This window comes from Opisthocomus hoazin, chromosome 2 (genome assembly GCF_030867145.1).
Source record: "Opisthocomus hoazin isolate bOpiHoa1 chromosome 2, bOpiHoa1.hap1, whole genome shotgun sequence".
In the NCBI taxonomy this organism is placed as follows: Eukaryota; Metazoa; Chordata; class Aves; order Opisthocomiformes; family Opisthocomidae; genus Opisthocomus; species Opisthocomus hoazin.
The window spans coordinates 34321232-34336263 of NC_134415.1; the positions used below are offsets into that span (position 1 = coordinate 34321232).

Consider the following 15032-nt stretch of genomic DNA (forward strand, 5'->3'; position numbering starts at 1 on the left):
CAGCTAAAATGCTTATGTCTGTTTCGTGATATGGAGTTTGTGCTATATGTGCCAATGAAATTGCTTTTTACGTTAGAAGTACAAAAGTGCTTTAGGCTTCGCTCCACTGTTTTCTCTTCATTGCTGGTGGTTATTTGCAGCAGTGCCTGCAGCAATGCTGCTTTAGACTGCAAGTAGTATCAGAGCTTCAAATGAATTAGTCATTTTAAGCCTTGTGACATTTTGTTCTTTTTCTTTTCCAAGAGCGGGACAGTACTCCCCTTTGCAGTGGTTGAAATACAGCGCCATTAATTGTGTGCATTTTACGTATATAGTCAGGCTGTTTGAAAATTAGAATTTCTGCTCTGCAAAAGCAAATAAGTATGAATGAGTGTGTGTGCAAATATATCAGTAAATCTAATTCGGAAAGAAAAATAGGGAAGAAGAAATCTTTAAAAATCTATTTTACCGAGACAAAATGGCATTTCCTGTAAAATGTTGTTGCTGGGACCTTAGCAATGTGTTAGGGAGGCTGCCAGGGAGCTTGAGGAAGGCAGATGTGTGGGTGAACAGGCAAAAAAACAAACTGGGGATTCCATCAAATGAACTGATGTCTAAATTATTCACTGAAATGTAATACTGCAGTTCTGAATCTCAGTGTAATCTTCACTTCTTTTCATCCCTCCTCCAACAGGAATTTCAATTCTTTAAACCCAATTAGCATCTTGCAGCTGTCAATGACAGAATATACAGGGACCTTATATTTGGCTGCCTCTTAGTTTTCATCATGGGAATGCTCAGCTCTTTCGGGAAACCAGGCATCTGTAACTTGTGTGAGGTTGGGCAAACTTCTGAAATCTGCTGGTTGCTTGGGAGGATTTAGACCGGAGAGTCCTGCTTTTTTTCCCATTGTGTGAGCATGAGGTGCCACCGATGCTGGGTCTGTTCCACGCTGAAGAAGGAAGGAGAGGTATGCTCTGCAGTATGCAACAGACCACAGCTGTGCACCGATGGAAGAAATCTGTGCTTCTCACCTAGCTGCTGAAGGATTTTCGATTCAGTGCTGCTGCTTTAGTCTCTGGAGATCAAAATAATGCTTCAGACTGGATTACTGTAAACTGCTGTGGCGTGCAGCAACCTGTAGAAATGCTCTCTCTGAGCTCAGGAGACATGCTGCAGTCATTTCTAGAATCAGGAGAAAATCAGTACTTTACAGGGAGTAAATGGTTATTCTTACTTCAGAAAAGAAGTGGTGGGTTGTCTAAAATGGGCAGTACTCTGTTACTGGATTAGTGGTTTAAGATCTTGGGCTGCTGTTACATCTGCAGATTGAGGGTTGGCTTTGCGAAATGTTTAAGAGAGCAGAGGGAGGGAAGTGCGAAGTTTTTAGCCTATATCCAGAATTGTAACTAAGACCCATCTGTCCTAATTATGTTGAAATGAGGGTTGACTTCTTCCCATGCCATATTCTGTCCCATTTAATTCAGTGACAAAGCTGTTACGTATTGGACTGACTTTCGGTATCATGTATGAAAGTGCATTTCAGCAGGAGGAGACTGTTTGCAAGTCAATGCAGCAGTGACAGATGAGATCACGCAACACCGGGCTGTAGGTTCTACTGAAATCCTTGCTGGTTCAAATCGGGTGCAGTCTCCCCATGGACTTCACTTAGGCCAGACTTCCTCCTGCAGTGTTATGGGCAATGGTCACTGTCCAGCTCTGCTGCTTCTGAAACATGTCTTCTCCCATTCCTGTCTTACCACCTGCCTGACCAGAGCAGGTAAATGTGTCTGCTAGCACTGACTGCAGCAGCTGCAGAACCTGGGAGGCTTTACGTATAACCTTGTGTATACGACTGTATCGATTACAACAGGACCACTTTTGAAATCTGAGATACCTCCTGTGCTCAGTCATCTCCAGGTTCCTTACGTCACGCTCCCTGGCGTAATATATCTGTGTTTTTTCAATCCCCAAACCTCTTGTACTCCATTTTCTCATACTCCATACTTCCATGAGGAAGAACTTCTTTACTCTGAGAGTGATGGAGCGCTGGCAGAGGTTGCCCAGGGAGGTTGTGGAGTCTCCTTCTCTGGAGATATTCAAGACCCACCTGGACAAGGTCCTGTGCAGCCTGCTGTAGGTGACCCTGCTTCGGCAGGGGGGTTGGACTAGATGACCCACAGAGGTCCTTTCCAACCCCGAACGTTCTGTGATTTTAAAAGCCGGATTGTAAGAGTTTAGATGCATATTCACTAATCTTAAATTACCAGCACTGTTAGCTCTTACCCTGATACTGCCTCTACACTGGAAGTGAGCTCCCTCTAGTCTGTCCGAGAGGCAGAAAATACAAAAGTTTTTCTGGATGCTTCAGTTTGAAGTCTGGAGACATAATGTTTGCATCAGGAGGGCATTCTTGTTCTGTTCCACCAGGGCATTGGGCTTTTAAGGAAACAAAGGGCCATTACAAAGCATTTTGGAATAAGATGTAGTTCATTCATCCGTTGTCCCAAGAACCCAGTGGGAGTCAAGAGCTGCCAGTTACATGTCCGGCTGTGCTGTGTGTTAGATGTGTGATAGTCTAGAGGTACTTTTGCCAAAGCCAGGTAAGCAGATACCTAAGGAAAGAGATGTATTTAAAGGGAGTAAATCATAAATGTGAAGCTTAACCATAGCAGCAGTACACACATGCTGTGATCTATCCTAGGTTTTATCACTTCCAGTTTTCCATTTTGATTCTCTCATGTTTTGGGCTTATTGTCCCCTTGAAGGTCACCTGCTTCTACCTTTGGGAACATGTTTGATGTTTCACTAGAGACATCCAAACGGCTTCTTATTGTTCCAAAGTAAGACACTTACCTGCCTGCTTCACTAAACATATGTTTCAGTGCAGGTGGCTTAGCCCGCTGGGACACTGCAGTGTTAAATCACTGTGATAGCTGACAGAATAAGTCTCTTATCTTCCATTTTGTGTGAGATTTTGCTTTGATTTTGGCTTTTCTTTTTCAAGAATAAACATAAGTAACGTCTGCTGCAAGCCTGTCGATACCAGAGCTACTGAAGCCTTTTGTTTAGGAACTTTTAGATCTTGCTTTCTTAGGTGCTTTTCCCCTCTTACCTGTTGTTCTTGGTTTTTTGGGGGGAGGTGCATTAGAAGCAGAGGAGGAGAGGGAAATCTTCAATTTGCTATCTACTTATTTTAAGACTTTATACTTCCACCCATTGCAGAAGGATTTGAGAAATAAGTGAGTAAAATAGGTGTCTAAGGATCCATATAAAACAAGTAACAGTAGCAAAGTCTCTAGAAGACCCTTCCAGGGGACTTTTGAGGAGGGGTGGTGTAGGTTTTGCAGGGAGAAGGAAGAGATTATTCTCTCAGCAGTACTTAGACTGGGACATTTTTCTAAGGTAGTAGTTTTACATTGCGTCTTGGAATCGCCAAGACTCTATTACAAAGGTTTTTCAGAAATACCAGCCGCTTTATGTCTTAAAGTCCTGCCAAATTATTTGACCTATCTCATGCATTGAACTTTTTTATAAGAAGGAATTTAGCTCAACTTCAGGATTAGTTTGTGAAAAGGTAATTCAGACCTTGTGGCTGGCTAAATTAATGTGTTTCCTTGTATTTCTGGTGGGTGAACCCCTCCAGTAACAGTAATGGTAAAACTGCTGGCCTCTCTCGTCCAGACACATGCCAGACCATAATTTCTAGACCAGATCTGCTTAGGCAGTAGCTCCAAATCCCAAGAAGCAAATCAAGCTAATGCTCTGTCTGGGCAAATTAGTACCATTGCTGAAAGAGTCTGTATATGTTGTATTGCATTAGTGGAAGCTTGCGGGGAAAATGCTGCCCTTTGAGAAAGCCATGAGGACAGCTGACTGGCCCAATATCATTTGTAGAAATAATGTTCTTTAGATGTCTTTTAAGTCTTTTGTCTTTAATGGCAGTAGAATGAACTAGCAGAGTTTATTGGAGTGTGTATATTAGCTTTTTAATAAGTATGAATAATAAATCATGTAATGTACACCAAAAATGCTTATGGACTTACTTTCCATCTAAATCTTAGTTTTGATTACATATGAAATATTTCCTGATATACTGGCAAATATGTTAGGGTGTGTTTTACAAGAGCATTGTGGTCTTGAAACTGTGTTGGACCTAATAATGAATCTTTAAGGAAAAGGATGGCAGTTTTAGCATCATGTGCTCAAATTAAAAGATCAGATTTCTGAGGCACAGATTAGCAAAGCCTTGTTCTAGAAAACTTTTTGTATGGGCCTAGTACTTCCAGTTCATGAAATTGACTGCGATGGGCACGCATTGATTTACATCTGCAGATCTGGCCTCTTGTGAGCAAATAGTTATTCAAAATACAATTAGTTTATTATTATGTTTTAATCACTGAGATGATGTTGTATTTACAGGTTTTTATCTAATTAACAGCTATTTTCCTATATAAAATCACTTCAATAATAAAATGTCTGTAGAAACTGAAGGGGATAAAATGCACCAGTCCTGAGGTTAGAAGTGTGCACTTTAACTGCCCAGGGAGCAGAGCCCAATACTGACTACTCTGTGATCTTTGTCTTTTTGAGCCTTGGAAAAAGTACAGCTATGTTCATAGTTGTGATGGCTTTCAGGAGATGTAGATAAAAAGCTGTCAAACACTGAGATACACAGCGCTATAAGTCTTTTGAAAGAATTCTGTGACTATTTGTTCTGGCTAAAGCCTCAGGGGCCAGGTTCTTCTCTTGGTCCAACAAGAAAGAGTGAATAAAGAGCAGAGCAGCTACTTGATCTTTGAATGTTTGGATCATGCTTTTTGTATATGTCCTCATTTCAGATCACTGGTTATTCACAACATGTGGTGCCAGTGGACCCTATGGCCCCACACAGAGCCAATGCAATGATGCCTACAGGAACTCCAACCTCAGTGTGATTGTAGGAGCTGAAGGGATTCTCCAAGGCATTCAGATCTGGAGGGTACCAGCAACCAACACATACAGGTAAGGGAACTGTCTCTAATTGTCATAATATATCTTTGTGTTTGAAACTTTTCCAGGCTGCAGATACATGCTAAGCACGTATAAAATATTGCATTCAGAAGTTTGGCCACGCTGACGTTGGTTTTACTTCACCCTGATCCTATGATTTCCAATCTTTCCAGTCTCAGATTTGTTGTCTGCAAGATGCAACTTTTTGGAGAAAGAGAGAAGAAAAGAGAAACAACCATGTTAAGCAGGCAAATCATTAGCCTAAACAGTTACAGATTGGGAGAGCTCTATAAGTAACTGAAAATCGAGTGTTTTGACCTCCCCAGGCCAAAGGGCAAACATATCCCATATTCCATCTGTTGAATTCTGAGATCAGAGTGAGTTTTTTTCACTGTCCACCTGGTATAGGAGGCACAATCGTATGTCAGCATTTCTTATGGGGCAGCTTGCATCAAGGTCTGCTCAGCTTCTTGACTTTTTTGAATCTAGGCATGGTAAGTTGAGCCTGTAAGCTTAGCATACCACTGTAGAATTGATTTTGGAAGCCAGCCACCTAAATGTTAGGCTCTGTGATGCTGAGTGTTCTAATGCTTAAATCCCTCTGTGGAGTTATTTTCAGAGAGAGATGATCAGATAGGGTTCAATGCCACTTAATCAGATTTTTACCAATCGTTTTTTCTTTTTGCTCTTGCTGGGGAAAAAAGGATAATCAAAGTTTAGTTTACTGTATCTGAATGGTAACATCAAGCCATTACATGCATCAGTTTGTAAGCAGAACTGTCTTCTTGAATCAATGACTGTCTAGTGGGTTTTTTAATGCAACATTCCCTATCGAAACCAATGACAGTATCTTGAATTTCAAAGCCGAACATTCCACTGAAAGCTTTGAACAAATTTCGGTTAAAACTTACTGACACCTTACTTTTTTTCTTTTTATTGAAAAAGGGTATTACTATCGAAGGTAGATGTCAGTCTCTAACAAAAGTCTACTGCAATGCAGTTTCAAGAAACCGTCTGGGCTAGCCTAGGCTCAAGTTCTGCCTGAGTGCCTATTACTACAAGGATTGATGGTAATGAAAAAAGCATTAATGATATTTTACTCAGCTATCAAAAATGAGCTGCCTGAGGTGACTAGAATTTTTCAGCACCAGCATTCAGTAAATACGGTTATAAAGTATAGCCCAAAAGAAGAGGCAATAAACTTACAACATTGTCATTTCTTTAATATCACAGCCCAACAAGAGATAGAATTCCAGTGCCACTTTAGGCTGATTTTTGCTACGCTATACAAACCATAGGTCCTGCAGAGAAGACCTATCTATTTAAGTCCTATAAATGACCTAACAGACTTTTAGGTTCTGTATAGATAGTAAATGGCTAGTGTCTTTGCTAACCTATGTATAAATGGATGACATTCTCTTCTGCACCTCTTAAGGCTATAGTAGAGAATTCACAGCCCAGGGAAAGGAGGTGGCAATTGTGGGCTTAAATTAACTTGACGTCTTCCTGATTCTGGGTTGCTGAAGGGGCAGCAGAGTCCCCCAGTATTGCATAGCCCTAGGAAAATGTCAAGCTGCAATATCAGTTCTAGGGCTTCCCAGAATCTGGACCCACTGCCTGTATTTAGCTCTCCCCTGCAGGCCTGCTGCACTGTGGATCCTCTAAGTTAGCCTGACAGCCATCTCCAGTACACCTGACCCACACATAAAATCCTCCAGCTGGCTGTTGGGCTCTTAAGAAAGTTGTTGTTATGCCATATCAGTGCGTTTCACACTGTGTAATATAGAGCAGTGGGTTACAGTCCTGCTAATAGCGTAAGATTTGTAAACACTAGGCAGAATATACATTATTAAAATGTAAAGTCAGAAAGCTAAACTTTGCACAAAACTCTACTAGCACAAGCTAACCACACCCAGAAAACCTATCTGTGATGGTCTGGGTAAGCTGCCACACACTGTAGGCAGCTTCATTTAAAGACTGGAGTCCTGTGTGCTCCAGTGCTGATATAGACAAAATCATCTGGTTTGCTCTCACAGGACTGCACATTGTAGAAGAATAGAGTTAGTCAATAGAAAAGAATATTTTTCTTTTCAGATTTCTTTCTAAGCATTCAGAAGGTCTTGTCATCCCGTATCTAGGCCTATGATCAGGTATGAGAGAACTGAACTTTAGTAAATTACACGTTACCGTCCATTATCCAAATTCTTTCCATTTTTAAAGCAAGAATCTTTGGTCCATTTTGCCAAGTGCCCCATTTGTTGTCACTTCACTGTCCTCTTTTCTCTGGTCCGTTCTTGCAAGGTAACACAAGAATATGGTACAGTGGAATGCAAAAAGGTGTCGTCCTAGGTTGGCTAGCCTAGGCACTGCATTTTCTCATATTCTCAAAACTAGCTCCATTGTTTCCCATGACCTCTCTACTTAGAGGTGGATTTTTTTCTCCAGCCCTGGTTTGCACAGCCAGTGCACTCTGCTCATCCTGATCCTTCCTGAAGATGCAGCTTTCTTTTTCAGTTCCTACAAGTATCATAGTAAAAGTAAGGGAGGGAGAGAGTGGAAGGTAATCTATGTTCTGGTTATATCTGCTTGGAGTGGTCTGAATCTTTCTTCAAGGCCAATATGGTTAAATGGATTCCTCTTGTAAAAGAAAGTTGCGCCGGAGGAAATGAATCCTGCTAAAACTTCAAGTCAAGATAACCCATATGTTCAAATAGTGATGCCCATTTTGAACAGGGAATGACTGTCACCTGCATCTATTGGGTTTTATTTGTCTGCAGCCTTTGAATGAGGCTGAAATGGGTTCTCCTGAACTTCCTGACATCATTGCTTGTATGCAAAATCTGTTCATACACAGAAAAATATGGCCCCTAATTGCAGCTGATTAGCCCTGCCAGCTTGCTGTGCCTGATAGTGCACCTCATTAGCCATTACGAAATTCTACAGCAAATCAACTCTGTCTTCAAATTCATGCAGCATCTGTTCAGGGTAGCCCAGTGCTGTGTCCATTACTTTTTCTGCTGGCTGCAGAAATGATTGCTTTCGTTATCGACAGTGGCATGAACATAATCATGTCACATTGCAAGCATCTAATGTGCTTTATGAGGTACTTGATGCTCCATAGTTGCTTCAACATCAGAACTGCTCCATGCTGGCTGCCTCAGAGCAGTACCACAAGGCGAGTTCCTCGTGCTGATCATTAAGGCAAGTTGCTGGCTGCAAGTGAGCTGGCTGTCCGACATGTTCAAGGTGCTCACGCACAACAGGCGCTGCTGGTTCCTTCTGCTTGTAGCCTGTTTGCATGCAGGACTGTACTGGGCAAAGACCAGCCAGGTGCTAGAGGAAAGGAGGAGTTAAGGCAGAGCACCTATACCGTAATTGATGGGAAGGTGAGAGGAAAGTTTGAGTTCTCAGCCCTGCAGTTACTGCTTACAGACTCCAGGTTGAATTTTGCTTTCACGGAAATAGCTGCAAAGCTACTAATGTCAGTGGAAAATCACCTGCTTATTTCAGATCTAAACTGAGCTTGCTGTACCACCACTCACTTGCTCAGAAAGTGGAGTAATTGTCTTTTGTTGCAACAGAGATGTGTGTTTTATAATTATTTTTATAAAGTGCTTTGAAATCCTTTGGTAAAAGGTGCTTCAAGTATGTAAATTGTTTATGCACTTAGAAAGAGAGAGGGAGGAGCTGAGCTGTACAGTGGTACAGCCAAATCTTTGAGTGCATCAATAACAGTAAGGACCTCTGAATCTTGACTGCTTGAAATAAAAGTTGCAGAGCCTTAATTGAGACTGCAGCAGCCTGTGTATGCAACCTAGCCACTCCTGGCTGGAGACAGTGAGACGTTCATGCTGACTGTGAGTTTAGCCAGGGGCCTTTTGCCTTCCTTGTTTACTGCTGGTAGTGATGTGTCCAGCTACTCTTCTGTATTCCTCTGGTCCTGGGAATAGGAAAGCTGTTTCCCATCTGGTCTGTGCTACCAAGACCCGTTACGCTGTCTGCTTTCTCAAATCTCCTCCTGTCAATCTCATGCTTAATGTTCCCTTTAGCCATATGTGCTATACTTACCGATTCTTCTGCTTCTGTTCTTTCGCTTCCTTGCTGCAAACCTCTCAAGAGTATGCCTTCTGGGAAACAAGATGTGTTTCATATATTAAAGTTTGAAACTACGGGGACTTGCTCGCTCTGTCCTCAGCGAGTGTTTGCCCAAGAATCAATGTGAAAGAAGCTGTTTTGTAGCTACCTGAGCTCATAGGTCCATGTAGAACAGAGAACCTCAGTCTTCAGGCTTTGGGTTTGTATTTATTTAGAGTGTCAGGTCTTCAGGGCACGGCGCAATGACACTGTGTACAGTTCAGGTGTGCAAACCACTCAGTGCCCAGAAGCGGTTTGTACTACCTTCCACCTGTCTGGTACAGCTCAAATGCCAGGCTTTTGTCTTCTTTTTCCTGCAGCATCTCAGGCTATGGAGCTGCTGGTGGGAAAGGAGGGAAGAACACCATGGTGCGGTCCCACGGCGTGTCTGTGCTGGGAATTTTTGACCTCCAGAAGGATGATACTTTGTATATCTTGGTGGGACAGCAAGGAGAAGATGCTTGTCCTAGTGTAAGTTATTGCCCTTTCCATTTTGCCATAATCCTTTCTACAAATCCATGGAGTTTTGTCTGTTTACAGGGAAAACCATTGTCCTTGACGGGCCTGGGATTATATGGTTCTAGGGATAGCGAGAGTTTTACTGGGAGGGCATGAGTGTGAAAAGATGAAGTACCATGTCACTGTGCTCGCTTCCTCTTCAGTGTTCAGGTCCCACTGGTAATACACTACAGGTTCCTGATTGATCTGCGTATCTCAGAGCATCTCTGTGGGTTTTTGGAAAGAAAACACAACCCTGCCTTCCCTTCCTCTGGAGTCTTCAATGTTGACTTCACAGGGCTTTGTATTTGCTCTGCTGTTGAGCCCAGCCCTGCCATTACCACAGTACTCTGCAACTCTGGAGACACCCACCTCACAGGGCCTGTGTGGTTATTCTCTGCATGGGAATGGGAGAGACAAATTAATCACTTCTGAATCAGTCCTGATATTTGTGTTACTAACCAATCATTGCTATAGATGCCTTGAGAGAAAGCTGCAGCTTCCACCATTTGCAGGCACAACAATCTATTAGTCATTTAGTGTTCTTTGGAGGATGAGACAATAGGAGATTCTTATGGAGGAAAGTAAGCATTGTCTGATGAAATTTCACCTATGGTTTCAAGCTGAATATTTAAATGCTGTGCATTTCTCAGCTGTTAATGGCTGGCATACAAAAGATGAAAGCTTAGCAGTCTGTTACAGCAGAGAAAGCTTGAAGGATGTAGACAAGAAAAAGGGGTGCTGAAGGCTGGGTGCTGATGTAAATAATGTTAAAACTGGAATTATACCTGTGTACAAGCAAACCATTAATATGAAGCCTCTTTGAAATGAGAAATGCCCTAACTCAAACTTCCATCTAACGCCTATAACTAGGACATTCCAGCTGAGCGTAATATATGGACTCATTAAATTGCAGGCCACCGTAATCTCTAGTGAGAATTTATTGAGTGCTAATGTAATTCTTTCATTGAGGCAAAGAGATTGCATTCACTTGTAGAAGGGACTTTTACTAGATTGGATTGTAATCAGTTATGTCTTTGCCATGAAGGATTTTTTTTTTTAAATTCAATTGTAATCTAGTGGTTCCTTTGGGTCATTGACTTTGTCATTTTATTAATCATCCCCACCCAACTCCAAATCAATTAAGAAGAGGGAAGACTAGGGAAAAGAGGATTGTTTCATTCCATAGGCAAGTCTATGCACACAAAATGTATGCCGTTCATTCTCTGGCACAACCTAGGACACATTTTGTGGACAACAGAATTATTTGTAACTTGAGGATGCTTCTGTCAAGTTCCTCTTCCAAAAGAAAACACACACATGAAAGTAGAAGCAAGCAGAAGGTCAGTCCTACTGTAAACTATGGTTTGTGCATTTTTCCCTTAAAGTGTTGTTGACTTAGTGAGTTCAGTGCACGCAACAAGATGGTGTTAACTGAGATGAAACATGTCAAGTGAAACAAGCTAGAAGCAAAGCTTGCAACTTACAAACACTCACAGTAGAGTCCTGCTTGTTGTGCACTTTCGAGCTCCAATTTAAAATCAAAGCGATAGTTACTTCTCTTAGGTCATAGTCCAGAAGTACTTATAAATGATGATTTAATGTTTTCCTTGAAATCAGGTAGTGAACTCAGTGATTTGCCCAATACAGAAGGTTCATTACATTTGGTGCTAACTGCTGGATGGGAAAAAAATGCTAAGTAGGAAATAAGGAGGCTTTTTAGTGAGGTATTTTCTTTAACAGCAGGTCAACATTGCACTCAAAGGTGGGACTGCAGCTCTTTTGATAGGTTTTGAACTAGCTAGCACTGGTAATTATAATAAAATTGCTGCTACAGCAGAAGCGTCAGATGAACATCAAAACTTGCTTGGAAGCCTAGATCAGTTAGGTGGTTAGTCTATACTGAGCTTGTTGCTACTGTCCATGCTATGACTACCTAGGTTAAAGCTAGCTCTGTACATCTAGGTGAGCCACCAGTACACCTTAATTCTGGACAGATGCACATTGACTGCCTGGCCCCAACCAGTGCAACAGTGGAAGAGGAGTAAAGAAACTTGAGTTCTCTCTGTGTCTCTGCCATTTGGCTATGGCATGACATAGAACAAGTCACATCATTGCTGAGTTACTCTCTTCCACCACTTGTGAAATAGAGATAGTTACTGCTGGGAAGCATTTGCAGTAAATTCTGCTACATCTTGTATGTATAAAGTTTATGGAGCTGTTTTACATGGTAATAGATATCAGCACTGAGCTCACTTCAAAATAATTAAAATAAAATGGCAACAATTTCTTCTGAGGAAGGTTGGAGCAAAAAGTGAGATTCTTCTAGAAAAGCGTTCACTTGCTTCTGCTTATGTCATTTCTCTGGAGGACAATTTATTGCTTTGGGAGGGTGAAGGGTCCACGAGGCATGTGTGTGTACAAGGACACGGAGATTTCTTACCAAATTCAGACTTGATCTTCTGTTTGCAGACTAATGATCTTATACAGAAAGTCTGCATTGGAGAGAACAATGTGATTGAAGAAGAGATACGTGTGAACAGAAGTGTCAATGAATGGGCAGGAGGAGGTGGAGGCGGGGGAGGTGCAACTTACGTATTTAAGGTATGGAAACATAGTCCCTGTGCCCCTTCAGCATGAACACATCCTGCCTCTTGTCTCTAGTATCGCAGCCTGAAATATCTGAGAACACTTTATACACCTCTGGGGAAAGGTCCACAAAGTGAGCTCTAGGTATTCTTCATTTCTGGTTGATAGCTGTAGAGAGCTGAGCTGGCCCTTCACACTTCTGAGAACTGCTATGCAGTGTGGCCACACTTGCATCAGTGGCTTGGAGCTTCCTTCACAAACATAATAGTTTGAACTGGATTTTTTCAGTGCAAGCTGAGATGCTGAAGCATAATTCTACAGCAAAGGGCAAATTCCACAGGACTTTATTCACATCTGTCATTGTAGAACATGAGGCTTCAGCCACACATTTGGCCTATATGCAATGACAAGAAAAGCTTAGGATAGCCTGTATGTTTTCTGTTGGCAACTCTACAGCTAGAGACCACTGATCTTTTCTGTCATGTACTAGCTGAGAACAGTACTCATTCCAAACACCAGTTTCAGGTGTTTACAATATGTTTAGATCACCTAGCTTCTACATAATTCTGTGTAACTCTGCGTGCTCAGCCAGTTTCCAGTGTAGCAGTCCTTTACCAGTAGAGACACTATATTGCACTACATAGAGCAGTGCTCCTTAGCTGTTTCGTTTGATGAAAGTCACCACACGATAACATCAGCACTGCAGGTACGATTCATGAGCTGGTGATGCCACTGTTCTCTGTTGCAGAACTTGATAGGACTAGTGTTTTTCATTAAGCTTTCGGATGTGCGTGCATAAATAAAGCAATGGTAATTTGTAGTGCTGAGCAGTCCTAGATGCCTGCTTAGTGCAACGTGCAGTAATTAGCGTGTGATTGGACTTTTGTTTGCGTGTCTGACTCAGTTTCAACACTGCCTTTATTTCTGAAATTGTTAAGATGGAGAACGGAGAACCAGTCCCCTTGATAATTGCAGCAGGAGGTGGTGGAAGGGCCTACAGGGCCAAAACAGACACATTTCATCCAGAAAGGCTGGAGAATGATTCCTCTGTTCCAGGGTCGAATGGAAATTCAGGAGCTGCAGGTAAGGAAAGGTTATTCTTTTTAAGAAAATCTTTGTGAATATATGGTACTCCGGATTCCCCCTCACAAGGAGGTGAGGCAAAACTCATGAAAACACAGTTCAGGGGGAACATGGAAGTGTAATAGAGGCATATAGGATGTACCCACAGTGCAGGATACTTTCCCTAAATAAGGGTATCAGAGATGTTATAGCCATAGCAATGGCAACATTCTTCCAACACAACGCAGTACCTCTCATAAACAAAGCTGTTTGATTTTTGATGCGGGAGTTTGCAGTGCTGATGTGGCCATCCTGCTCCCTGCACTGTTTTGTGATGTGTAGACCTACTCACAGTTTCCCTGCCTTATGCAGAAAGAGCATAATTGCACCCTGGCTAGACATCTCTGTGAAGAGACCTTGGACTGAATAACCAGCAGAGCTGAAAGTGAGTCACTGGTAAGTATATTGTATTTAGAGCAGGGCTGGGAAATGTTTTCACATCCCTTTCACTAAATTCCTTTTGTTCCACTTCAGAATCGACATAGGGTTTTTTTCAAAAGTACGTTTTGCAAAGAGAAGGGGAAGGCTCTGTAAGCCAGAAACAAGTGGTAGGGGAGTAGGCAGGGATATCTTTTTACATTTTCCATAAAAAATACTTGGCATTGTATGGGAGGTGAGAAGAAGTGCCAATGGTTAACATGGTCAAAAGCTCTACAGAGAGGTGACTGTGTAGCAAGCACATCCCCTTTTCTAACCAAGGCATGAGATTCTTACTTTCAGCTCAGGTGCTTTGAAGGAGTGCTTGTTCTGCAGATCTCTGCAGTGGTTTTACACAAAAATAACCCCTACCTGTGCCTTTTCTGTTCTGTTAACTGCAGGTGGTGGAGGTGGCTGGAATGATAACACTTCCTTCCTGTGGTCAGGAAAATCCTTGCTGGAAGGTGCTACTGGAGGAAGATCCTGCCCCCAGGCCATGAAGAAGTGGGGGTGGGAGACAAGAGGGGGTTTCGGAGGGGGTGGAGGGGGGTGCTCCTCAGGTGGAGGAGGCGGAGGATATATAGGTAAAGTGGCTTCGTGTTCAAGGTGTCCCTTCCCCTCCTTTAGTGCTAATGATCAGCAAAGTGCTGATAGATAATTCTCCTGTAGCTAGCGCATTTGACTGTTATGTACTAGTATGTCTGTGTGTTGCCTTTTTAGCACTAGATGAAGGTATGGCATTTAGTCTTTGAGCAAATGGCCAGATGTCAGTCCTTCAGCTGTAATCCTGGCTTTGCACTCTGCAAAACGTGCCATCAAGATCCTGCTGTGATTCTTGAGCATTCCATTTTGGGGTTATAGTGCTGGAGAAGGAGGAGCCACAGGCTATGTGCTCCCGTTGCCAGCACCTGTGTTTTGAGGACTTCGGTCCTGGAGACTGGCAGCCAGGCTTTATGCCAGGGGAAAGACACAGCTTCTTCTACCCTGCCCTGCTGGGGGTGGGCCTTGGTCCTGCACAGGTGGTTTCTGGGGCAGAGGCTCAGGCTGCCAGCCAGGACCTCTCTTAATCACAGCAGTGGGGTTGACTTCGGTCAACAAGGAGCTGATTTCATGTGCTGCGGGTCTCAGGACAGCTGTCAGATGGCGTTATGTTGATTATAACTGGTGTGGGCCAGATCCAAGATCTCTACTAACCCTTAATCTCCTGGGCCACCTAGTTTCTTCAGCCATCTGCACTGTGGTGGACTTCTTAACCCCTGGTTCTCCACAGCTTAAATCAAGTGTATGATACACTAGAAATC

The 15032-nt window shown here is 42.6% G+C and overlaps 1 protein-coding gene across 3 annotated transcripts in view; it reads left to right on the top strand.

Moving 5' to 3' along the window:
• The window catches only part of ALK (ALK receptor tyrosine kinase), a 326540-nt gene that overhangs the window by 280724 nt on the left and 30784 nt on the right, over positions 1 to 15032 (top strand). For all 3 annotated transcript variants that reach the window (XM_075413139.1, XM_075413138.1, XM_075413140.1), the window contains exons 12-16: positions 4821 to 4983; positions 9426 to 9576; positions 12076 to 12207; positions 13131 to 13275; positions 14133 to 14315. In XM_075413139.1, coding sequence (XP_075269254.1) covers positions 4821 to 4983; positions 9426 to 9576; positions 12076 to 12207; positions 13131 to 13275; positions 14133 to 14315 — 774 coding nt within the window. The remainder of the gene's footprint in view (positions 1 to 4820; positions 4984 to 9425; positions 9577 to 12075; positions 12208 to 13130; positions 13276 to 14132; positions 14316 to 15032) is intronic.